We start from the raw sequence: 26,438 nt of genomic DNA, 5'->3' as shown, positions 1-26,438 counted from the left end.
GGCCCCCTTTTTAGATGGCAGCACTGCTCCCAAGATGACATATTTTAAAGGTGACATTGACCCTTGAGGTCAGTTTTCAGTATGCACTCTCTGGGTTGTAAGAGATAAAGACCGAAGCCCGTTTGGTTTAACCCCCAAGGACATTTACTAGATCACTTAGTTTAAATCACTAGGATTGAATGGACTTCAGGCACGGCTTGATCCAGGCATCAAATGAAGTCACCAAGGCTCCATTCCCCCTCTGTCTCTGTGTGCTACTTTCTCTCAGTTGGCTTTAGCCTCCGATTGGCTGTTCCTTAATGATAGCAATTTGGCTACAGCTACTTTATCTTCCATCCACTGAATTTGTGTGTGGTATAAAAGACCCACTTTTTTGATTGTTCACTTGAAGTCCCAAGATTAGCTCTAACAAGCTTTAATGGGGCCCATGGCTCTGTCTGTCCCTAACATATCCTTAGGTCCAAAGAGATGAAAGGTATGGCTTGGCTGGGGTCTAGATCACTCATTCCCATTGCTGAGGGTCTAGACAGTCCCACTCCATGAAGAAGGACATGAACTAGGAGTGAGAGAGAAGAGGAGGCACCCTTGAAAGCAACTTGGGGACCTGTTAACCAAAAAGATGGGCAGATTCTGGCTGTGAAACCTCAGGTTTCTGCAACATCAACCTTTCATTCTTTGCTTCAGCAAATACCTGAGATCCCACAACGAGTCTTCTGCAGCTAGGTGCAAGGGTTATGGGGGTGTTGAGGGGGGCTCGGGCCTGTCCTCAGGAAGCAAACACATAGTCTGTCTTGTGTGTATTAGTCTACTCGAGGTGCTGAAACAAAATACCACGGGCCGGATGGCTTAAGCAACAGAAACTTATTTCTCAATGCTCTGGAGGCTGGGAAGTCCAGGATCACAGTGCTGCCAAGGTGGATTTCATTCTGAGGCATCTTCTCTTGGTTTGTAGGCAGCCACCATCTTGCTGTGTGCTTACATCTCAAATGACTTCTCTGTGGACTTACGGAGCAGGAACAGGAGCAAGAGAGGGTTGGTAGGGGAGAGAGAGAATGCACAAGCTCTCTATAGGAGCTCTAATCCCGCCAGACAGTTGCACCCTCATGACCTCATCTAACCCTAATTACTTCCTGAAAGCCTCATCTCCAAATGCCATCACCTTGAGGGTTAGGGTTTTGACATGAATTTTGGAGACACACGAGCGTTCAGTCCAGTGTTGTCCAGGGTAGCTGCTCTGGCTCTGGTCATCATGTCCACATCTCAGCCAGCAGTAAGAGAAAAGGGGGGAGAGACGGAACATCCCTTCACTTGAAACATACTCTCCAGAAGTTGCACACCCCGCTTCTACTTACATCCCCAAGTTACTTCCACTTATATCCCCAAGTTACAATACAAGTTGGAACTTGTGTGCATGCCTACACCTGGGTGCAAGGGAGGCTGGGGAACGTGGTCTTTATTCTTATGGCCATGTGCTCAGGTAAAGATGCGGTTTCTGTTTCTATAGACATTAGGGGAGAATGCACTTCAGGGGAGCACTAGCAGTTTCAGTAGGCTGCAGTCCATGGGGTCTCGAGGAGTCGGACACGACTGAGCGACTTCACTTTCACTTTTCACTTTCATGCATTGGAGAGGGAAATGGCAGCCCACTCCAGTGTTCTTGCCTGGAGAGTCCCAGGGACGGGGGAGCCTGGTGGGCTGCCATCTATGGGGTCGCACAGAGTCGGACACAACCGAAGCGACTTAGCAGCAGCAGCTGTTTCAGCCATACCCACACGATTTGCTCTCCTTGACAGGTCACTCCTCTTTTCTTCCATATGTCTCTCAAGTTCACTTTTAAAAAAACCAAGCTTATACTCTGCCTTCTTCATGAAATCTCCTTGATTTAAACCCCAATTGAATCAGTAACTCTCTTTTTTTACTTTCAAATCAACTATATTGATGTATAATTTTTTACAATAAAATACACCCAGTTTTAAGTGTACTTAAAAATTCAACTGTTAAGTGAAAGAACATGACACAAGAGTACGCACTCTATGATTCTATTTATAAGAGAATAAGAAAAATTCTCAAAATTCAATGCATCTTGAGAAGTGCTTTTAACCATCACCAAAATGACGATCCTCAACCATTCCATCCTAAAGGAAATCAGTCCTGAATATTTATTGGAAGGACTGATGCTGAAGCTGTAGCTCCTATACTTTGGCCACCTGATGCAAAGAACTGATGCATTGGAAAAGACCCTGGTGCTGGGAAAGACTGAAGGCAGGAGAAGGGGACAACAGAGGACGAGATGGTTGGATGGCATCACCGACTCAATGGACATGAGTTTAAGCAAGCTCCAGGAGTTGGTGATGGACAGGGAGGCCTGGCATGTTGCAGTCCATGGGGTCACAAAGAGTTGGGCACGACTGAGCAACTAAACTGAACCGAACTGAAAATCACGGTACAGAATATTTTGTCCTCTGAAAGTTCTCTCATGCCCCTCCTTCAACTTCTGGCCCAGACAATCACTGATCTGCTTCCTGTCACTCTGGTTTAGTGTGAACCTTCTAGAGTCTCTTATAAATAGAACCATAGAGTGTGTAGTCTTGTGTCATGTTCTTTGACTTCACGTTATGTTTTTAAGGTTCTTCCACATTGTTGTATGTATAGCGGTTTGGACTTCTTTATTGCTGAGTAGTATTCCATTGTGGAGAAGGCACTGGCAACCCACTCCACTACTCTTGCCTGGAAAATCCCATGGACGGAGGAGCCTGGTAGCCTGCAGTCCATGGGGTCGCTAAGAGTCGGACATGACTGAGTGACTTCACTTTCCCTTTTCACTTCATGCATTGGAGAAGGAAATGGCACCCCACTCCAGTGTTCTTGCCTGGAGAATCCCAGGGACGGGGGAGCCTGGTGGGCTGCCGTCTATGGGGTCGCACAGAGTCGGACACGACTGAAGCGACTTAGCAGCAGCAGCAGCAGTGTTCCATTGTATGACTATTCCATAGTTGGTTTTTTCCATTCACCAATTGATGAATATTTGGGTTGTTTCCAATTTGGGGATATTACAAATAATGCTGTTTTGCATATCATGTACAAGTTTTTGTGTAGCTGTGTGTATACCCAGGAGTGGAACTGTTGGGTCATGTATTAAGTGCATGGTTAACTTTGTAAGGAGCTGCCAAGCTGTTTTTCTCAAAGTGAATGTACCTTTTTTCATCCCCACCAGCAGTGTTTGAGACTTCCAGTTGTTCCCCATCCTTGTCTCTCTCTTTGGTTCTACTCTGGGAAATTTCCTCAAGTTTATCATCCAACTCTTCTGTAGGGCCTTTATTTCTTCGGTCAGACTATGTGTTAATTTCCAAGAGTTGTTTTGCTTTGTGAATGTTCTTTTTCGAGCATCCTGTTCTTATCTCATGGGTGCAACATTTCCTTTTGTCTCTCTGAGGATATGATTTTTTTTTTTTGTAGTTTCCTCCTTCCTGCAGAGTCTGTGTCCTCTAAATATACTTTTCCTGTTCATTTGAGTATATGTATGTCTATTGCACATGTGAGTTTTCCCTAAAATGTTTAGGTACCCTTGGCTGTGTGCGTGTTAAATGGGGGCCAGGAAAGAAGGTGGTTGGGGCTCCGATGTGGTGAGTGGGTTTTGTTGGCTGATACCTCACTGCAGAGTGAGGCAACAGGGAACTCTAGATAGAGGTCTTTGCCTTCTGTGGCTGCTCAGCGTCCGCTGAGATGTTTCCATTCTCCTCTATGAGAGTGGACTCTGGGCTTCTGTTTGCTGAGAACCAGGCAGGTAGAAGGGCTAGGGGACAAAGTGGGGCAGTCCCAAGCCCCCATGCTCTCAGGATGGTGTCCCCACCTCTGCCAGGTCTCCCACAGTCCAGAGACCCTCTAGCTTACCGCCTCTCAAGACTCAACCCCTAGTTTTCTGCTGGGATGAGAAGGAGACGTTTTCTTGGCTGGGTAGATGTAGGAGAAAAGGGGTCTTAGTGCCTTTTAAGATGACTGTCGATAAATCCTTCCAGAGATGCCTGGTCTTGCCACCAATTCCAGACCCTGTGAGGGTCTCTGGTATAGACCTGATGCATGTGCTTTCAGCATCTTGGCATAGATTCTGCTTTCCCGGCTTTGCTAATTCAGTGTTACACATCTCTCTCTTTAGCAGAGGCCAAGATTGTTGCTGTTGCCTCTCCTCTGTTTTGTCCTTCTAAATTGATATCTTTAAAAAAAAAAAATTTATACTGTTGTTTTAGTGGAGTTTCAGGGTAGGGATAGAAATAGAGGCTAATGTATTCATCCAACCCACTCTCCGTAACCATAATCCCTTGCTCTTCTAATTGCTTGGAGCCTTCACACCGTCATCTATAAAATGGGGCAAATGATCCCTGTCCTGACAACCACCCAGGAGCCTTTGTAAAGATCAGATGAGTTTTTGTGTAAATATTGGGTCTGCCAAAAAGTTCATTCAGTTTAAAGTAAAAATAAAAGACATTTTTCATTTTCACCAAGAACTTAATTGAACAGTGTATTCACTAACTGAATGAACTTTTTGCCCAACCCAATATTTACTGGTCACCTACCAGGGTTCTAAATGATGCTGAACTGAGGGTAGAGAGGACCTTCTAAAGGTTGGGGCTGGAGAAGAGATCATCCCAGGCTGAGGGATAATCTAGCCCTCCAATGACACTGCATAACACACACTCGCAGACCTCACTGGTATGTAACACTAAGCTTTCATTTAGCCTGGGAGCCTTCAGGGTTTAGCAGCTCCAGATTGGGTCAGCTAAGTGACTCTGCTGATCTCAAGTAGGACAGCTGACTGTGAACTATCCTAGGAAACCCTTGGCTGGGACAACTGGTCGACTCAGCTCTGCTCCACATGTCTTTCCTTTTCAGGGTCTAGTCCCAGAATGTTCACACAGTGATGGCCATGCAAGTGTTTCTTCAAGCCTCTGCCTACATCACATTGGCTATCACTGGCTAAAGTTAGCCACATGCCTGAGTGCCGAATAAGAGGACAGGGCAGGAAAGCCTGCTCAGAGGGCAGAGGGCATGGATAAACTAAGGCCAGCAGTGCAACCCTTGTGCCACGAGTGTCCAGGTATGGTTCTGAAACAGAGCACCCCTCCCTGCTTGAAGCTTTCTTTCCCTAAACCCAGAATACTTTACCTAAACCAGGAAGCTGGGGTCCTGCCACTCTGATTTTGCATTCAGTTGAAGGAGTCAGTCCTTTACATACTACTCAGAAGAAAGGCTCTCCATCTCTAAAACAATCAGAAATAATCTCTCCGATAGAGAAATGCACTCCCCAGGCTTGGGCTGGGCTGTAGATCACAAACAGCCGATTTAATCTAGTTAATTATTTGATTAAATCAGAAGTTAGCTTAATTATTTTCTTGCTTCTCACCTCCTTTGAATCCATTCTGGAAACTGATTATGTCTTTAACATCAGCCCAGAGATAAGCATTTCAATTGGGAAATGTAATTAGCCAAGGAAAATGAACGTGGGTGCTGCCTTTTGTCAAAGCGCCATTAAAACCCAACTCTGGTCAATACCAACGTGGTATGAAGACAAAGGGCAGTTTGTTCCTCTCATGACTGGAGAAGAAGGCCCAGCAGGAAGAGGGGAATTAGGCCTCTTGAGGTCTTAGAGAAGGAGGTTCATTCGTTCACTCATGAGACATTTCCAGGCCAATTCTGGGCTGATAAAAGAGATGCAAAGATGAATTGGCCAAGTCCCTTATCCCTAAAGAGTTCTCCTCGAGGAAAGGACCCACACGTCATTGTGACATACGCAGTGCAGAAAATATAGAGGAAGGAGCCTACTTCTGTAGCATGGCAGAGTGTGTAGTATCCAGCTGGGCCCTGAGACAGGAGCTGGGGCTGCTCGGATAGAGAAGAGTAGAATTCCCTTCTGGGTGGAGGGTACAGCACGTGCAAAGGCACAGCAGCATGAGAGCCCGGGAGCTGTTGCAGAGGCAGCTTACAGCTAGGCTGCAGCACGGGTGTGCCAGGTACCCTCGGGCCACCTCCCCTCCCCTTTCGGGAGGCCTCTCCCCTTCCCCACCCTCCTTCTCCATCCCACCTTGCCTTCCAGCAGGAGTTCTGGAAGGATTCTCCTGAAGTGTTTGCTTGAACAGAAGTTTAAGATGTGTAGCAGTCTGAAAGCTGGAGGGTGGATTCAGGGCAACTGAGAACAACAGAGCTGTGTTCCAGAGCTGCAGAATAGGCAGGCGGAGGTGGGGGGCATTCTGGGTGGAAAGGATAGCCTGGGAGGAGGTTTGGCAGTCCTGTGTGCTGCCCTGAGAGTGACTGGAGCATGAAAGGAGAGGTGGGTAATGAGCTGCCCAGAGGGCAGAGGCTACATCACGGAGGGCCTCTTAGAAGGTAATTGGAGACCAGCTCATTGGCCTTGGCTTCCGGGATGGGGGACCACAGACACGCACTGCCTGGGCTGTCGCAGCTGCTCGGCCCCTCTTCTGCAAGTCTGGCTGTTTCAAAAGCTCCACATGCTCAGCGCAGTGGGCGCTGGTTTGCTGGGATCTCGGCCTGAGACTGAAGGCTGTCTGGCATGCGGTGAGGTGGAGAGGTTACCTGGCCAGGTGGTTCCTGCACCTGGGAGAGGGAGGGAGGACCCCCTGCTGCCGGGGCCAAGGAGCCGAGGAGCCACCACACCTGTGCCCACCTGGCCCCTCTTCACTTTGACCCTCAGCCATCCTTACAAGGAAAACTCAGCTAAGGGAGACCGTGAGCTAACAGAAGTTGCCAGGCCCTGCTTCACTCTGAGACAGCCACCCAACTGTCTACCACATCCCACCCTATCCAATCCACGCCCCCTCGGGGTTTTAATGGGGTGGTGATCAGCATGTGTGCAATTTTGTCTGCTGCTTTTTAGCCTGGTAGGATCTGGTAGCCTCCCTCTTTTGCTGCCCTCCCCAGGTGGAACCCTTCTCGCTGGTGAGCCAGCTGGTATAGGGAGAGAGCACCACCATAGCCATTAAGGCTGTGGTTACTGCTTGCTTGCTGTGTGACCTTGGACAAGTTGCTTAACCTCTCTGAGCCTCCATAGATCACCTGGAAATGGAGATCATATGATGTCAGCTGGAGAATTGACCAAATGCTTGGTCTAGGACTTGGTATGTAGGACCTTCTAAGCAAGTGACTGTGGTTATTATGAGATGTTTACAGGGTGCGGCTCAGATTACTGCCTGGTGCGTTAGCTGGGTTACCTCGAGCACCAGTCATTGAATCTCTGTGAGCTTCAGTTTCTTCCTCAGTGGAATAAGGGTAATGGTATTCCTCAGAGAGGATATAAGGCTCAGACAGGTTCATTATTGTGAAAAGACTGTGGAGATGGATGCACTTTGTCCTTGTCATTGCTTCTTCTCTGTCTCTCCTTAGAGCCAAGTCCAGGGTGTTGATGGTCTTTACTCCATCAGGTGATCTGAGAGCTCTTCACATGCCTTCCACTAGCGCTGGCCAGTGGGCAGCGGGCAAAGGTGAGGGCACAGAAGGTGGAGAAGGTCAATGTCTGCACCCACCCACCTAAGCATGGGGCCATGGGGCCATGTGTACAGGATGAGGTGGCCCTGCCCCAACTTCGGGCTCCAGAGGCTGGGGGTGGGGCATTCTCCATCCCTACTTCCAGTCCATGGGAGAGGAAACCCTGTCCGCAAAAGGACACGTAATGACCGGGATCCTGTTAAAGTTGTCTCTGGCCGGATCCAGCTCAGCACATCACAGACCACTCAGGCCTTTCTTCTGTCTCCTCTGCGGGTCTCAGCATCAGTCCTGGGCTGGGGGTGCAGGATGGCTTAGAGGCAGGGTGGAGCGTGAGCCTCGGCCACCGACACGGGCTTCCGTCCCGAGCCCCTGCTCCTTGCAAGCTGGCTGGCGGAATCCTCAACTGAATAAGGCTCTTCAATCTCCCAAGATAGCAAGCATGTGCCCTGAGCACAGAGCCTGCCAGGAGGACCTCAGAGAAGGATGCGGGGCTGTGCAGAGACATGACAAGGTTTTGATAACAGTGTCTACCTGACATGTCTGAAAAATCAGACGTGCATCTTCCTGGCAGGGCGTGCAATTTCCTGCTAATGAGTTGTGAGAGGCTGGAACAAGTTATCATCAGGGAGGCTGGGCTGACTGCTTCCCAGGGGAGCAGAAGCCAAGAGACAGAGCCAGGCCCCAGCCCCCTCCCTCAGCCATGTTGGGGAGTTCTGCCAAGGGGCAGAACTAAAGCCCGGAGTGAGGGTCTCCAGTCCAGGTCAGGATCTGCTGCTGGATCTGGACCCCTTGCCCGGAGCATCTCCAAGCCCTTAGCTGCGTGCACTCCCCCTGCCGCAGCAGGAGTCCTACAAAGTGCCCTCCCCTGCAAGCTCTCGGAGAGATTTGAAGCCACAACACCAGCAATGTGTTCCCTCACATCTCATCTTATTAGCCCTTCACGACACTCCGCATTAGAGAAACTGAGGCTCAGAGAGGCAAAATAACATGCCCACAGTCATGCTGTAATGGGTGTATTTATTTAAGGTAATGCGAGCTGCTGTAACAGATAAACCCAGAGATTATTGTATGGATTGGGAACAGACATTTATTTCTTGCTTGTGTAAAGTCAAATGGCAGGAGGAGGGAGCCCCACCCATCACGGTCCCTCAGGGACAGGGTAACAGAGGCTCCGTCATCTTCAGATTGTGACTCCCAAGGTCACCTCAGCCTTGGAGGATCCCACAGCAGGTTTCACGGACCAGGGCTCAGTCTGTATGTAACTTACACCCATATTCCACTGGCCAGAACTGGGTCAGAGGGCCCCACCTAAAGATAAGGGAGGTGGGAAAAGTGGGAAGCGCAGTGTCTGACTGGATGGTGGTTCCCCCCCAACGGCTCTGCCCTGAGGAGGGGAAGCATGACCACTACTGGGCCTAATAGAGGGTGTTTTTCTTACACAAAGGCCTGGATCGAGTTTGATGAGAGGCAATCCCTGAGAATTCAACAAGTAACCAACACACACTAAGACCTGGAAGAAGACACAGGATGTCCCTGACCCTCTGAGGTCGTAAAGGCTGCCCCCGCCTTCAATAAAGCCTGAACGCCTCAGCCTGGCAGTCACTGACCTTCACAGGAGGACTCCCTTGCAGCACTCCCTCCCTCGTCCTGCTCCCCACATGCCCTGTGCTCCTCCCTGGCCAACCTCTCACCTCAGGGCCTTTGCATGTGCTGTGCCTTCTGCCTGGAACATCCTTCCTCCACCCCTCATCCCTGCAGACTCCCACTTATCCTTCCTGATCCCAATCAGAGGTCACCTGGGAGGCTTCCTAGTTAGGAGTTAGCTGCTTTGCCAGCATTGACCAGAGAGCTCAGTACCAGGCACCACGTGAAAGGATTTATAGGAATGAGCTCAGTCGTAACCTCCTGAGCCTATGAGCTGGCTATCCCTTTTTATAGATGAGGAACCCAAGACTGAGAGGTTCAGGAACCTGCGTGAGGTCACAGAATGGGTGGCAAAGACGAATCCCAAACCCAGGTCTGTACGCTCACAGCTGAGACTTAACCACTGGGTCAACTTCCGCCTTTTATTAGCCCCTGTCACAATGCATCACAATGATTTGCTTACTTAATAGTTTGCTCTGAACTTGCTGTCTTTCTGAGAAGGCAGCTGCAGACTCCCTGAAGGCAGAGGTCACGGGTGATCCATCCTGGACTCTTCCTCACCGTTGCCATCATGCTGAGGTCTGGGTGGCAATTTTTTCTCAAATCCCTCATCCTCTGAGAAACAGGACCAGAAATTCTTCAGATTATCATCTGTCATAATCCCCTGCCTGCTTGCCTGTCAGTTTTTGAAAGTTAACCTGAAACCATTTGAAAATGATCTGAGAGTCACAGCCCAGCCTTCTCCATGCATGATTAAGTACGATGGCTTTTTAATGATTTGAGCTGCGCCTTCCGTGGATTGACAAAAATGGATTACCATACATTTCTGAAAACTGTGCCGCTGAAATCAGATTTTTTTTTTTTTTTTTCATTTTCTCACTCATCCTCGCAAACCTTTGCTGAGAATGACAAATACTTGGGCTTTAATTGTTTAGTCGCATGAGGGTGGCGCCTGAGAATTCCGAGAACTGCTCTCACTGGGAAAGCCTTGAAAGGCTCCCAGGTTCGATCTTTGGGAAATTGAACTGTGTGTTTTCTCTGAAGCAGAGGGAGTTGTCTTCTGGGCCACGGCACGTCTGCTGCATTTGTGAATTGCGTTGGGCTCCAGATCTAAAACAGAAGCAGTTCTCACCCAGGAAGCGTGCTCAGGGCTGTCGCACCAGGAATGAGAAGTGGGTACACATGGGCAGGTGGGTGAGGAGCTCTCCCTGTTTCATTCATGCACGGACCCTTCCCCTCCTGCTCCCTCTTTCTACCAGACTCTGTGCCACATCAAGCCACCCACATCTTCAAGGGGGATGTTATTAGTCCCTTTTGATAAATGCAGACTCGTGGCTCAGAGAGGTTAAGGAATCTGGTTGTGGTCACATAGCTGGTAATACACAGAGCCAAGGCTCAAACATTTTGACTAGAAGCCTATGCTTTTTCCATTATTACTGTTGCCTATTAAAAGAAATCAAATAAAATCAAGTGAAAGGTGATTCAGAGGCAATTACTGCAGCTGATTTTCTTATTTCTTATTTAAAGGAAAAACAAACTTCCCTGTCCACCTATTAATGCACTCTCTCTAATAATGTGCATTACCTGACATTATCCCCATTTCACAGATGAGGATGTTGAGGTTTATGTGGGTAAACCAGCTAACCAGAGATCACACAGCTAGAAATAGTAAGGTAGGATTTGTTTCTACATCTCCCTGACTCCAAAATAAATTCCTCACCTCATCCTTTGTAGGAAATAAAAATCTGCCCAGAGGGTCCCCCATCTCACTTAGGTGGTCAACCCGGATAGGTCTGCCAGTGGGAAGCCTGTGCTACTTTCTGTGTAAAATGCATACAAATGTCCATTTAGTAAAGGGGAGGGGTTGGGGTGGCTTCTAGCAGATTCTGAAAGGGGTCTATGGATTAAGGAAAGGGAAGGTCTCAGGTATCTGTGGAGGAGGGGGAGCCGGCCCCCTCCTCTTCCCTGGATGCTGAGGGTGAATCAGGGGGGCCATCATGGACCTGATGGGAAGAGGGCCAGCTGGTCTGGCCTCTGCCCCTGCCTGCTGGGCTCCTCAGTTCTCTCTCCAGGTTAATTCTGTTTATGTTGACTCAGACCCTACTGCGCACACCTGGTGTGAGAGTGTGAGTGTGTGTGTGTGTATGTGTGTGTGTGTGTGTTAGTCGCTCAGTCATGTCTGACTCTTTGTGACCTCATGGACTGTAGCCTCTGTCCATGGGATTCTGCAGGCAAGAATACTGGAGTGGGTTGCCATTTCCTTCTCCAGGGAATCTTCCCAACCCAGGGATTGATACCAGGTCTCCTGCAGTGCAGGCAGATTCTTTACCATCTGAGCCACCAGGGAAGCCATCGTAGATGGTCTCAAGATGAATATGGCAGGATCTCTGCCTTCCAGGCTCCTGCTTGTTAGAGAGACAGACCAGCAGGGACACTCCCAGAGTTGGCCTGGCCAGGTGATCAGCAGTGGGACCCAGAATGGTGCAGGGAGAAAGCATCACTACCTTGAGGACATCTGGGAAGGCTTTGTGGAGGCTTGTCTGCGCATCAAGGCAGGACTTCTACCGGGAGGTACCAGCTGCTTTCACATAGGCACTGCTCCCTCCCACAGGTGGCAGGTGCCGCCACGCCCTGAGGAGTTGGCCTGGGGGTCTTGTGGCTGTGGGCACCTCTCTGGGACCCTCTCAGGCCCTCTGAACCTGGCCAAGTTTCCAGAAATTGCACAGAAGCAAGATGACCCACCAATGAAATGCAGAGTCTCTGAGGCAGACAGACTGAGTTGAATCCTGGCTCCCCATTCATCAACCTTGGGAACCTTCCATGACCTGTCTCAGCCTCAGTTTCCCCACTTGATAAAGAGCGACACAATCGCACCCTCCTCAGAGGGTTGTTGGGAGGCTGTTTAAAGAGTGCCCGCATCTGCCTCCACACAGGTTCAGTTGAGGCTGGCCATGGACAGGAAGTGGTATGATCTCTGACCCTCAGGGTGGTTCTGCAGGGTGGAGGTGTGGTTGCTCCATTGTACAGATGAGGAAACTGAGTCAGCTAGTGAGTGGGGCTCCAGGGCTTGGCCCGTCCCCTGCAGCTCAGCCGTCCAAGCGACGGGAGGGGCCTTCAGCCGGGGCACAGCTCTGTGCCAGGCTCTCCCGGCACTGCCTCTGCCGCCTCTTTATGCTTCTTGGGGTGAATGGGGCCTCTCTGATTTCCTTGCTTCTCCCCTTTCTGGGAGGCATCGTTCATCTTGTTATCACAGCCTTGCATCTGTGTGCCTCTTGGTTCTGGCCTGCAGGCTGTGTTTGCCGTGGTCAGTGCGTAGCTCTGTGTGCCCACCACGTATATACAAGATGACATTATGACCTTGCGTCCATGGGCCTGGGAGGCCCTGGCACTTTCAGAGGGCAGCTAAGGGCTCCCCTCAACGGGGCTGAAGTGAGGTGACGGGCTGATGTTGCCGTGTGCTCTTGGTTAATTCTCCTTACCCTGGACTGATAAATAGCCTCCCACCAGCTGGAGGGTGTCTCCAGCTGCCTTCAGGGGATCTCAAAGCACAGGCCCAGGTGCTCCCTGCCTCCCTCCTACTCACCCTAAGTGACTAGAGGGCACTCCCCAGCCAAGATGGGCCGCTCCCGGGATTATTCTACCTGGAGGCTCCACTGGGTCCCCCTCAAGGACACTCTTCACACAACCGCTTATGTGTCGCTTTAAAACACCAGGCAGCTGGGGTCCCTAAGCCATCCACACGAAGCTTCCTGAGCCCCCAAGGCCCTGTGTGGTCCGGCCCACCACCCCTCACCACCCACTATGTTCCCTCTTTCTCACCAACCCAATCCACACCTGCTCTCTGCTGCACAAGCAGGCCAAGACTTCCCCGCTCCGTTCTACTTGCTGTGTATCTGCCTGGCCTGCCCCGACCCCCTCTTCCCTCCCGTGCCTCCTTCAGGCCTCAACTCAAAGGCTTGGCCATGCCCCTGTTCGCTTTCCCTCTACCGCACGCGGTCCTTTGTAACTCAGTGCCATCGTGTGATACCTGGCTGGTGTCTTTCTCCCCAGCCAGACCTTCAGCGCCTTGAGGGTGGGGACCGGGACTGTCCGCTCCCCACTGTGCTCAGCACCAGGCCCAGCCTGACTCCACAGTGTGTTTTCGGGTAAATGAATGAACCTGGGGCAAGTGACTTAATTCTTGAAGTTTCCATCTTTACCTGTAAAAGAGGGACAATGATAGAGTTTTCACAAGGCTTAAAAAAGATGTGTGTAAACATATAAGGCTGTGCCCAGCACGGAGTGCTGTCTACAGCTGTTCTTGTTAACCTCTGTGGTTGGCATTTAGGAGAATCCCACATCCCACAAGTGAACTTCAGTTGGGTGTCCTCCCTGGGCCAGGATTTCAGAGATTCATGGACTTGGGGTCTGCCCTCCCCCTCCAACCCCCTCCACACCTGCCACCATGTTAGGAACAGCCTCTGGTAGGGGCCCTGGCTCTCCAGAGTCTTCATCATCCAGATGGGAGGCAGTGGGTGGAGGGCATCATTCAGGAGATCTCAGTGACACCTTTACTCTCCAGGGCCTGTGCCAGCTTCAGTTAAACAGGCTTAGATTCTGCCCTGAAGACACTCACTGCCTGGGAGGGACTTGAGAAAAGGACACAGATTTCTGTAATGAAAGCTGAAAAGCAGTTCTTTTAATAAAAATTCAGAGGAGGATGACCTCAGGTCCAGGTGGGGGCAATCAGGGATGTCTTCATGTAGGAAGCAGCATTTTCTCTAGGACTTAAAGTAGACATTGGATTTGGCCATCTGTGGAGACAATTTGGGTTAGAGGAGGCACGTCCAAGCAGACAGAATAAAGGTCTGGAAGGTAAGAAAAGGTGGACCTCATAGAGTCTGTAGTCTAGCTAGAGTACAGAAAACATGCCAAGACTATTAAGAAATAGGACTGAAAGGGCGTTATATCAGTCATCTATTTCCAAAATAATGCCATGTAAAAAATTACTCCACAGTGAGTGGCAGACAACAGTCAGCATTTATTTTTTGTTCACGTGGCTGCAAATAGGCTGGGGTTTGGTTTATCTAGGCTGCGCTCAGCTGGCTCAGGTCTGCTCCATCCATCCGTCATCCTTCATGGACCAGTGACTGTTTGAGACTTGTTCTTCTCCTGGTGAAAGGTGGGCACGCAGGAGGGCAAATCCACCCATGCTAGCTTATTTCAAACCTCTGTTCAAGTCATGTCCACTAATCCCACTGGCAAGTCTCAGGGCCGAGCCTAAAGTCAGAGCCGATTTTAATTCCCTTCCCACCATGATGCCAAAAAAGGTTACATGGATAAGACCAAGGCTGATGGAATAAGGATGTTTACCCTTCCCATGGAGGTGAAGGGACAGTACTGAGCAATCGTCTAATTTGCAGGGGGAAGCTAGACCATGGAGGGACTCTGGGTCTGCCCTCAGGAGCTACACAGAGCAGCGGTTGGGTTTAAGGTGTCTTGGGGTGAGCAGCCAGGACTCCGGCTTTTGCTCTTCTTCCTGTTGAGGCAAGAAGTGTGTTAAAAATGCCAGAGTGCCTGGCCAGCTTGGTCCTGCCTTCCTGAGAGCCCGCAGCTCCTGCCTGCTTGGCACGTAGGCTGTGCCATCCTTTCCTGCTGGGCCAAGGGTATGCCTTCCTCTGCCAGAACTGAGCCTTATGATAACAGCCCTGTGCACAGAGCACCTACTGTGTGCTGGGGGTATCAGATTCTCTGGTACTGAGCGCCTGCTGAGTGCTCTGGTATACATCCATCTCAACTGGCCACTCTGTCCTCAAAAGGAGGCCCCATTGTCCCATTTTTTCTGAGCCCCAGGGAGGTTAAGTCAGTTGCCCATGATCACACAGCTGGGAAAGGATGAAGCTGGGTTAAAACCAAGTCTGTAAAGTCACGTGGTCTGAAAAGTCTGGTTACAGCTGTGAGCGCCCTGAGTTCCAGCTTCTCCATCTGCCTTTCTTCTCTATGAGGTGTTCTGAGATGAAGGCAGTTCAGAGCTTGTTACACAGCACTGTTGCAGGGAATTGTCTGAATGCCAGTTTCCAGGTCAGCCTGCACCCCCAGCTCTTATTTAAAAACAAACGAAACATTAACATTTTTAAACACACCCTGTTTTCCAATGAGGAACCCTGTCCAGCAGGCTGCTTCAGTGAACCGTGTCTGGCCATTCGTCGCAGTAAACGTCATCCGGCGGTCAGCCACAGCAAGCATTCTCCAGCCGGCTGTGGCTGCAAAGCGTGGCATGTGTTTGGGAAGGATGCAGGAAGCCATTAGTTCCACCAGGGCCCTAATGTCAGCAGCTGCCCATCATGTCCCTCTGACAGTGCTTTCCTCGGATAACTGGCTGCTGCTATGAGCACTGTGTTTTCTCTGAGGCCGAAAGAGCTTGTGAAATGTTTGGAAATCCCTAAGAAAGTGCTGTGGGTATTGCCACCAGCCATTTATTCATGCAGCAGCCATTTGTTCTTGCCTTCTTGGTGCCTGGCCTAAGGATGGATGCTGGGGCTCCTGGGAAGAGTCAGACCCAGCCACTGCCCTCCAGGATTCACGGGCAAAGATGATTCATGGGCAGAGATGATTCACGGGCAAGATGTCAGATGCAGGGTGGACCGTGCTGTGACGGAGGCGCCTGCTGCAGAGCGAGTTGGGCTTGCAAAGGAGGGGGCGGTCAGCTCTGCTTCGTGGTTCTGGAACATCCTGAGAAAAGACAGTGCTCGCATCAGCAGACACTGCAGGGTGTTTGGGGAGCTGCTAGTGGTCTGCTCTGGGCAGAGCATCACGTGCAAAGAGAGCAAAAGGGAGGTGAGACTAGGGAGGGTGCCAAGCCTGGACCCCAGGCAACCTGCACACTGTGCCCAGGACTTTGAACTTGGAGAACAGGAGGCTTTGAGAGCTTTTTAAAAGGGCAGTGATACAGTCAGATCTGATCACCTTTTATTAATCAGCTTCTCGTAAGAACATTCTGTTGGATTCCAAGAATATTTCCTTAAAAATATCTTTAGTCCTTCTGGAGGCACCAAGAAACCTTTTCCTGGAAATACTCAGCCCCTGAACACAACTTTATGTAATCCAGGAACTAATCATTATGGAAAGCTTAAAGGAAAAAATTCCTCCCGGAGGAAAACAAATAACCCAGACCTGATAAAAATGGGGAAGTCCTCATCCCTAAAATATTTTATGCAGCCAGAAGACCTCAGTTCCGTTCAGTCGCTCAGCCATGTCCAACTCTTTGTGACCCCATGGACTGCAGCACCCCAGGCTTCCCTGTCCATCACCAACTCTTGGAGTTTACTCAAACTCATGTCCATCCAACCACCTCATCTTCTGTTGTCTCCTTCTCCTCCTGCCTTCAATCTTTTCCAAAATCAGGGTCTTGTCTAATGAGTTAGTTCTTCACATCAGGTGGCCAAAGTATTGGAGTTTCAGCTTCAGCATCAGTCCTTCCAATGAATATTCAGGACTGATTTCCTTTAGGGTGAACTGGCTGGATCTCCTTGGAGTCTTCTCCAACACCACAGTTCAAAAGCATCAGTTCTTTGGTGCTCAGCTTTCTTGATAGTCCAACTCTGACATCCATACATGACTACTGGAAAAGCAATAGCTTTGACTAGACAGACCTTTGTCAGCAAAGTAATATCTCTGCTTTTTAATATGCTGTCTAGGTTGGTCATAGCTTTTCTTCCAAGGAGCAAGGGTCTTTTAATTTCATGTCTGAAGTCACCATCTGCAGTGATTTTGGAGCCCAAGAAAATAAAGTCTGTCACTGTTTCCATTGTTTCTCCATCTATTTGCCATGGAACAATGGGACCAGATACCATCATCTTAGTTTTTTGAATGTTGAGTTTTAAGCCAGCTTTTTCACTCTCCTTTTTCACTCTTTCACAGAAGACCTCAGGTAGTTTTAAACAATGTGCTTTGGGGTAGTGGGGATATCGCTTTAATTCATCCGCATAGAAACCCATGTGGCAGAACATTCCAGCTGCTACTGCTGCATAGCAAATTACTCCAAAATTTACAGCTTAAAACAGTGGTTTTATTATGCTCACAGATCCAGTGGGCTAAGAATTCAGAAAGGGCACAATGGGGACAGCTTATCTCCCTGCCAGGATATACAGCCCCTAACCTGGGAAAGCTTGAAGGCTGAAGGTAACTTGATAGCTGGAACCTTCTGGAAGCTTTTTCATTCCCATGTCTGGAATGGATGCAGACTGTTGACTGGAAGCTCAGATGGGCTGTCCATCAGATAGCGTATGTATGGCTTCTCCACATGTTCTCTCCTTGTGGGCTCTCTTGGGCTTCCTTACAATATGGTGGCTGGTCCCAAGAGCCAGCATTCCAAGAGACAGGAAGTCGAAACTGCCTGTTCCTTAAAGTCTGGCCCTGAAAACTAGCACATCATCCATTTTGCTTTGTTCTGTTATTCCAGGTAGTCACAAAGTTGCAGCCAGGTTCAAGGAGAGGAGCTGTGGGCAGAGGTTCTCTTGTGGGATAGGATGTCCTATGGCATCCATCTTTGGGAACTCAACCTGCCCCACAGCCACGTTGGTTTCTTTGGAAGCTGAGAAAGACATTTGTGTTGTTGCTTTACAGATTAAGAAAAGTCTCTGGATTGTATCATCAAATTAAATGCAACCATTAGTATTTGGCTCTGGGGATATTGTGGTAATAGGCTACGCCTTGGGTGATTTTTTTTTTCTATCTAAATGTTCTTTCTGGAGCTTATGTTGCCCAGCCTGACCCATTTCTCTTTGCTAATACAATGTCACATAAAAACCTCATCATCATTAATATGGCAGAGTTGGAGAAGTGATACAAACCACAGTCCAGCAGGGCAGGGTGGTTCATGGCCAGGCAGCCCTCAGGGGAGGAGGCCGTGGGGTCCCAGGGTCCTTCCCTTGTAGAGCCTGACATAGAGTGAGATAGATAGCTCTGTGCAGGGCAGTGGTGTGACCCGCTCAACCATTCTGGCCAATCTGGCCACAGCCTGCTGGGAGGGTCTCCTCTGTCGATTGGCACCAGAACCTAGAGCACAGAGTTAAGCTTCCCTGGACGTGGCCACCGAAGATGCCCACGTGATAGGTTCAGTCTGTTCAACCCACACATTTACCTTTAATGCCTCTGGGTGCCAGACTGTAGCCGAACATGGGAAGATATGAATGAGCCACAGCCCCTTCGAAGCCTTCCCTGCCCCGGGAAGGGGCCCCATTATTCCTAAATACTCATCAGGCACCTGTGATGGGCAGGAATTGTTCTAGGCAGTGGAGGACTGCAGTGCACAAAACAGAGCCTCCCCTCCAGCAGTTTACGCTCTGTTGGGGAAGATGGTAAACAGGGAAGCAGACCCGTGTGTGATGTTGCCAGGGATTAAGGTGCTGAAGATAGAGAGAGGGAAGAGCTATCACAAGTGCCAAGGCCAAGGCTCTAGGGCTTGGAGGGCTCCAGGAGCAACAAACAGCTGGCATGAAGATAGGGAGGCCAAGCGGAGAGAGGAAGCCAGGGCAGGATCACAGCCCTCCAGGCAGGTGGGGAGCCCTGGGAGGGTTTTGAGCAGAGGAAAGGCATGACACGACTTGCATTTCTGTAGGTGGAAGGCCGGAGGAGGTGAGGAGGGGGTAGAGGCTGGACCTCTTATGAAGACAGAGCCACCAAAATCTGCTGCGGGACAAGATGTAGGGGTGAGAGATGAAGAGTCAAGGGCTTGGGGCCACAGCTCTTGGGAGGAGGGGGTTGGCATTCACCGAGGGGAGAAGACTGTGGGAGGGACAGGTTGGGAGGGAGGGGCAGGATTTGCCTTCAGATAAGTTATAGGCGAGATGTCTCTAGATCTCCAAGTGGAAGTGTGAGTAAGGCGTTGTTGAATAGTGAGTCTGGGCCGGAGCTTGAGGTCCTGGGTGGATATTTAAATCTGGGAGTCATCAGCACCACGTGGATGGTATTTAAGCTGTGAGGCCAGATTGAGTCACTAAGAAAAGGAAGTAGAACAGACGAGAGGCCCAAGGACAGAGCCCCACGCTTTCAAGGCCTGGCGATGAGGAAGAACCAGCAAAGAAGCTAGAAAGAAGCAACCACAGGGTGAGAAGGAGAAGCAAGAGGAAGAGGAGCGTCCTGAAGGCCAAGACCCAGCCCAGAGCCAGAGCAAGGCCAGGGAGTCCATGCAGGAGATGGGCCAGCCGGGTCTCCTCCCTCCTGTCTGTCCACTCCACTGGCAGCTGTCTCTTGAGCCTGGAGGCAACCCTGCTGCAGGCTGAGCCCTTGCTGTTACAGAGGACAGGGCAGTAAATTGACAGCTCCATTATGGTGGTGAGAGTGGAGCACTTGTGGAGATGAGAGTGCACAAGCCTCGAGGGTGGGCCCCGAGGGGCTGGTGAGGACGTCTCAGGGAGGGTGAGACCTCATGCAGATTGTGGGGGGTAGGATCACTGTGGCTTCCTGGCCGAGGAGGCCCTGGGTGGGCTCTAGATCCTGCAGGAGAAGGGGGGATGGGCAAGGCAATTCTTAGCAGAGTTTGCAGAAGTATCACAGAAGTCAGGGCAGGTGCTGAGGCTGCAGGGAATGGTGGGTGGCATTGGGGTTGGGGACTCTGGCCTTTGGGGTAGCAGGGAAGGGGTGTGAGAGAAGCCCTGGGAGCATTTGGCCTCAAGGAACTCACAGAAGGTCACCCGAATGGGAGGTCTGGGAAAGTTCTATGGAGGCTCTCTGGGCAGGAAGAGGTTGGCTGGGTGCAATCAAAGAAGGCTGCCAGTGGGAGGTGACCTTGAAGAAGGTGAAGGCTTTGCGTATGCCCAGATGCACAGAGAAGCTCTCTTGTCAGAGGAGACCACACATGCAGATGTAGGGAGGGCAGAGCACGCAGCCTGTGTCCAGGAAGCGGAGCTGGATGGGAGATGATATTAGCCAGATCCTCTGGACTCAGACCCAAAAGGCCTCACCCCCTGTCCCTGATTGTTGCATGGGTACTGCAAAGCCTTTGCAGGTTCCTGAGCTGGGGAGGGGCACAGTAGATCTGGTTTTAGGAAGACAGGTAAGGTGACAATGTACAGGGTGAATCAGAGAGGCCCGGGAGGCAGGTAGACCTTTTCGGAGGCAGGTGTGCAGCCAAGTCCGGAGAAGGCAGTGGCACCCCACGCCAGGACTCTTGCCTGGAAAATCCCATGGACGGAGGAGCCTGGTAGGCTGCAGTCCATGCGGTCGCTAAGAGTCGGACACGACTGAGTGACTTCACTTTCACTTTCACTTTCATGCATTGGAGAAGGCGGTGGCACCCCACTCCAGTACTCTTGCCTGGAAAATCCCATGGACGGAGGAGCCTGGTAGGCTGCAGTTCATGGGGTCGCTAAGAGTCGGACACGACTGAGCGACTTCACTTTCACTTTTTACTTTCACGCATCGGGGAAGGAAATGGCAACCCACTCCAGTGTTCTTGCCTGGAGAATCCCAGGGATGGGGGAACCTGGTGAGCTGCCATCTATGGGGTCGAACAGAGTCGGACACAACTGAAGCAACTTAGCAGCAGCATAGCCAAGTCAGGGGTGGGAGGCAGCGGACACAGGTGGGACCCATGTGACGCTTTTCCTTTAAGTTGAGGTCAAGACTTTTACAAGCTGTGTCTAGTGCCCCACAGGGTAGTGAGAGACCAGTAAATGCAAGAGTATCACAAGGCCTCAGTGACCCTAGAAGACTTGGTGGAGGGGCTGCCCAGGGCCAGCTGGGGACAGAGAGGGTCACATTTTTGCTTGTAGGGGCAAGCTCACGTGTACCCATCATCGTGCCAGCTCCTTTTCATCCACCGCCCCACTTAACCCTCCCAGCAGCCTTATCAGGTAGGTCCTACTGTATTCATCTTGCAGATAAGAAAAATGAGGCTCAGCGAGGTACAGTGACTTGCCCTGTCACACAGCTAGTACCTAATGGAGCCAGAATGTGAACCCATGCCTCCCTGGGCCAGGCCAGAATTTCAAGGTGAGCTAAGGGACCCCAGAAATAAGAGCAGTAAACTGATTTGTTAAGCGCTTACTCCAGGCCAGACATGTACACGTGCATTTAGGCTGGGCATTATATGATACCCTCGTCCCAGCTCAGGAACCTTCAGTGGCTCCCCAGTACCCCGGCCCAGGGGCCTTTACCTCATTTTACAGATGAGAACTTTGGCACTTAGAGGGGATATGTTGCTGCCCCAGCCTGGAATTTGAACCCAGAGCTGTGGTTTGTTTCTTTGTTTTTTAACAGACCCCACTGCCTCTATTCCTGGAGGAGGAAATGGCAACCCACTGCAGTATTCTTGCCTGGAGAATCCCAAGGATAGGGCGAGCCTGGCAGGCTACAGCCCATGGGGTCACAAGAGTCAGACACCACTTAGCGACTGAACCACCACCACCACTGCCTCCTGCCCCGGCAGAAACAGGAGCCAGCGGTGTCCTTTGTGAACAAGAGTTCAGAGCTAGAGCTGGGGGCGTGGGCTGCTGCAGCCCAGGGAAGCTGCCGAGCCAGCTGCCTGACTCTCTGCGCCCCTCTGGCTCTTTCCCGACAGTCTGTGGGCCTGTTGACTGAACAGACAGACTCTTTTTCCATGGGGGAGCTACCCCAGATGGGCCACAGGTGCAGATACAGAGAAGGTATCACGCCTTCTCTCCTGCCTGGCAACCGGGCCACCAGGTAACCTCTGGCCTGAAACGAAAAGCTTTCCAATAAGTGACTTGCTGGCCTGCGGCCCAGCAGGGTGGTGGCTGGGGGCAGGGTGAGAGGAAGCTGAGAGCCAGGGCAGAACCCTGCCAACAGATCTCTTAGTGAGCGGCCTCGGGAGTGTTTGGGAGGACAGCTGATCACGAGGCTCCCTGGCTGCCCTCCCGGACCAGCTGAGGTCCCGAGGCCTCTGGGCTCAGGGTCAGACCAGGAGATGGAGGGCCCACGGGGTGAAAACACCCAGCAGCTGGGGGACAGGATCCAGAAATCAGATACTCTGGGCCGCCTCGCCCTTGGCCCTGAAGGACACGCAGCTTGGGCTTCTCTTCTCCTCACTGATCAGAGCAGCTTCCTGGCCCCACCAGGAAGAAGGCTCAGCTAGCAGATCTGAAATTGTTTCCCAGTGAATCAAGACACCCTCATACAGAAAACACATTACATGTGGCCCAGCCTTGGGCTCCTCTCCTCCCTTGGCCTAAACTTGAAGGGGATCTCTCTGGGGTCCTCGTCTATGAAATCCTGGGGTGAGGCAAGGCGGGGATCTCAGAAATTCCTCCAGGCCCTTAAGAACTCAGGTTTGAGGCCCTGTGGTGAAGGGAAGGCATCAGAGCCCGGAGCGTGGATGCCAGGCCAGCACCCTTGGGTCTGGGCATGTCTCGTCCGTGTGTGGCCCATCTGTGTCCCAAGGCCTGAACACCTCAGGAGGGTCCAGAGCTCCCGCGAACTGTGTTCGGCCTTGGACACCTGCCTGGAAGCAGCCGGGATAAACCAGGAAAAGATCAACTTTGTTTGGCTTCGAGTGTGTTTTCCTATTAATGCTTAAGTGTGGGAGGGGTTGATATTCTGGAAATTCAGTTCAACCCAAATAGCAAAGCCATCCCAGGACACACGTCTCTGGACTGGGAAGTGAGTCGTTTTCCCCCACCCCCTGCCAGCCCTCCCCACCCTCTACTTTTCCTTGCAAAACCCTTCCTCCTGGAAATGGCTCTTTAAACCTCCAGACTTAACTTTCTGCCAACTTCTCCTGGGTCTACCTCCCATCCTTTTCCAGGGCATGCCTTTTATCTGACCTTGCCCAGCTTAGAGAGGTGGTTAAGTGTTTGAGTTTCATAGGCATTACTCTGCAAAGTCAACACAAGTGAGCAGTCAGGGAAGCACTAATTAAGGAGATCAGACATTAGCTCTGAATGCAGGAGGGCCTGCAGAGCCGTGCTTCAAACTCAAGTGGGGCTCCGCACCCGTTGGCCAGCTCTGGCAGCATCTGGGGGAAGGAGTACTCTGAAGGAACAATACTCCTCTTAAGTTACCCACTAGTCCCTGAAGGAAATTGCTGCTGCCTGTGATGGCTGTAGTACAGAGTTGATGGGAGCCTGCCATCTCTTCCAGGAAGCCCTCCAGGTGGCACCAAGCACATCTCTTTCTCCCTCCTTTCCTCCTTCACCATCCTCTACAAGCCATGCTCTGTTGTCCCACATGGGGAGGTCTTCCTCGTTGCTTTTCTGTCCGGCTTGTGAGGGGGAAACAGTACAGTGTTCTCTGCCTTTACTCCCAAGACAGGAGTCTGAAGCCCAGGGGTGGCCATGGACTCTTTAGTCTGTGTATGTGTTTGGTTTCTTTGCCCAAACTGTCTTTCCTTTTTTTTTTAGGCAGAAATAAATTTCTGGTTATAAAACTAATCCATGAGCTAGAAGCAATCAAAAAGCACCTGTAATCTTCACCCTCAGAGATAACCACTGAATCACTTCCTGCCAGACTTAATTCTGTACCAGCTTGTCCATGCTGGCAAACAGTAAAGAAATTATACTCTGCTTTTTTGTGGGGTTTTTTTGCAATTTAATTTTTTTAGCTTATCAGATCCTATGGCTATCTCCCCAACTAAGTCTTTCTCACTTGTGTGAATGTATGCATAATGTCCTAGTTTGTACATAAACCACAATTTGTATAACTGATCCCCTATTATTGGAGTTGGAGCTTTTTTTTCCCCAACTTTTACCCATTATATTTGGGGCTTTCCTGGTGGCTCAGATGGTAAAGAATCTTCCTTCAAGGTCTGCCTACGAGGCCTGGGTTCTATCCCCGGGTTGGGAAGATCCACTGGGGAAGGGAATGGCTACCCACTGCAGTATTCCTGCCTGGAGAATTCCACGGACAGGAACTTGGTGGGCTACAACGGGGTCACAAACAGTCAGACACGATTGAGCAACTAACACTTTCACTTTCACTTTTTCACCCATTATATGTTACTGCAATAAATACCTCCCTGGGTAAATATTTAGGAACATCTATTTTCTTAGCATAAAATAAAGAGTGGAATTGAGTCAGAAGACTAGCACATTTTTTAAGATTTTGTCGACCAAATGCCAGTTCACCCTCCCCTCCCCTCACCCTCCAGCATCACAGAAAAGTGGTAGGTACCGCCTGGTGCTGATAGCTGGCTTGCTGGCGGACATAAAAGTGAACCAAGGTCTGGGAAGCGGCTCAGCCCTTGGACTTGTCTCCCTGACCCACCACCCCCTCTTTGCTGCCCTGAGGAGGAAGCAAAGGGAGGACTCTGGATCCCAGATGTGCCTTTAAAGGCTGGTGACCCTGGAGTCTCCCTGAGTTGTGCCTGGGAGCCTGCCCAGGTATTTAGAGGAGGCCTGGCAAATGGTGGCTTATGGTTGGGGTGGAAAGGATGAGAACGACCCTGGCTCACGCCCCGCATCCTCTGTGCCTGCAGGAGGCCTCAGCGGGGCCACAGTCATCGACTCCCTCGACACCCTCTACCTCATGGAGCTGAAGGAGGAGTTCCAGGAGGCCAAGGCCTGGGTCGAAGAGAGCTTCCACCTGAACGTGGTGAGTCCGAGACCTCCTGGGCTCCTAGGGCTGGAAGGGGCCTGAGAGGTCAGCCACCCGCTTGCCTCCCATCTCTGAGACCCAGGCTGCCCAGCAGGGCATTCTCAGAGCCAGGGCTCCCAACACTCTGTGCCAAGTGCCCTCCCCTGTGACCAGCCTTAAGGTGGGGATGTCCCACAGCCCATGAGTACCTACCAGCCTGAACTGCAGGCACGTTGCTCCCACCCAGGAAGCTCCTTCTGGGAGTAAGTCTGTCAGACAGAACAGCTGCAACAGGGGAAGCGACTCTAGGAAGGGAGAAGTGGCCATCCGCTTGGACCTGCCCTGAGCCGGAGTGCCCATCTATGTGTCCGCACGCTGCCCTCTTGAGACAGGTGAGGGGGCACGGAGGCCATCAGGTCTGGGGCCCTCTTGGTCTCCAGCCTTTGCAGGCAACCCTGCTCAGGACCTCAAGGACCAGACCCTTGGGGAGGGAACGCTCATGCGTATGGATGGTACAGAAGCCTTAAGTGCCAGACGCCTGCCTCTCCCAGTGATCTCCCAGCCTGGGCTAAAGTGACAGATCCATCCTGGCAGTCTCAGCTCCCCTCAGGGAGAGGCCGTTTAGGTGGTCTGGGGAGCAGGACATGGAGACAGATGGTGGGGTCACGTCAAAGCCCACCGTCAGGCTCCAGCCGGGGCTCCATGAGTGACAGGTCCTGCTGTGAACCGAGACAGCTCCTGTAGCTCCTGGCAGAGTGGACCCCTCTGCTCTTAGAGGGGCCCACGTCACCGCGGAGCAGGGCAGAGAGACAGGGTGGAAGAGGTCTGGCAGAGCGACGCTACAGGGGACGGCTCGGCCAAAAGGCTGGGAAAAGTCATGCGACCTTCCTGGACCTGAGTTTCCCACCCGAAAGACGGGGCGATGCTTGTGCCTAATTCACAGGCTCGTAAGGATGGATGACCATGGAGGGTTGTAAAAAGCATTTGATAACACACTGTAAAGTCCACTGCTGATAAAGTGATGCCATCATCCCTGTGGTGATTTTGAATCTTGTTGTGACTTCTGCCCAGTCTGCATGAGGTGAAGACGTGCAGAATCCTGCCATTTCCTATGGGAGCAGAGGCGGGAGAAGGCAGGAGTGGCTCCATAGCCCATCTGGCCCCTTAGCAGATGGTGGGAAGAGAGTGGGCCTCAGGCAGCTGCCCAAGGGGCCGGGTGGTGGCAGGGCTGGGGAGCCTAGGGACATTCAGGCAGCCCGGGGACAGTTAGGGAGTGTCCCTGGAAGAAAGCCAGGTGGGGGCTCTTCACCTCTCTGAGTCTGGGCTTTCTCATCTGAAAGGTAGGTGTGATGACTTCACCAAGGACTGGAAGGCAAAAGAGAGGACCAGCTTTGCAAGTGCTCTGTTAGTGGACAAGCTCTCCCAGATAAAAGGATGGCCGTCATTGTCATCAATAACCAAAGACTGCAGTGTGGGAAGCGTGCAAAGGGAACCCTCGGGAGCAAGGGGGGGATGATAACAGGTACCTTTTTGGAGCCACACCCAGCCCTGGGCAGGCACTAGGCAGGCCTCTCCCCTGCCCCAGTCAGCATCTGCTGTCCACCCGCTCAGGAAGAGGAAACTCGGAGCGGGAAAGGCTGAGTATCTTGCCCAAAGTCCCAAAGCCAAGTGAGTGGCTCAGGTGGGATATTAAGCCAGATCTGGTCCTTCGCTGTCCAGGCTTCAGAAAGAAGACGACAATGTTGAAGGCGAGTGTGGGTGTACCCTGAGGGCTGCGGAGCGGAGGCTAA

General features: G+C 51.3%; 1 protein-coding gene across 2 annotated transcripts in view; it reads left to right on the top strand.

Annotated features, from left to right (window-relative positions):
* Positions 1–26,438, top strand: part of MAN1C1 (mannosidase alpha class 1C member 1) — a 152,559-nt gene that overhangs the window by 93,912 nt on the left and 32,209 nt on the right. Inside the window, exons 1-2 of one of the 2 annotated variants that reach the window (XM_059879658.1) lie at positions 10,224–10,328; positions 24,551–24,666. In XM_059879658.1, coding sequence (XP_059735641.1) covers positions 10,304–10,328; positions 24,551–24,666 — 141 coding nt within the window. In that variant the 5' untranslated portion in view covers positions 10,224–10,303. Of the gene's footprint in view, positions 1–10,223; positions 10,329–24,550; positions 24,667–26,438 lie in introns of those variants that run through there. The other variant, XM_002685706.6, reaches the window with a different exon arrangement.

Source organism: Bos taurus, chromosome 2, assembly GCF_002263795.3.
Source record: "Bos taurus isolate L1 Dominette 01449 registration number 42190680 breed Hereford chromosome 2, ARS-UCD2.0, whole genome shotgun sequence".
In the NCBI taxonomy this organism is placed as follows: domain Eukaryota; kingdom Metazoa; phylum Chordata; class Mammalia; order Artiodactyla; family Bovidae; genus Bos; species Bos taurus.
Note: the sequence above shows the minus strand (reverse complement) of the source record. Positions and strands in the feature narration are given on the sequence as shown.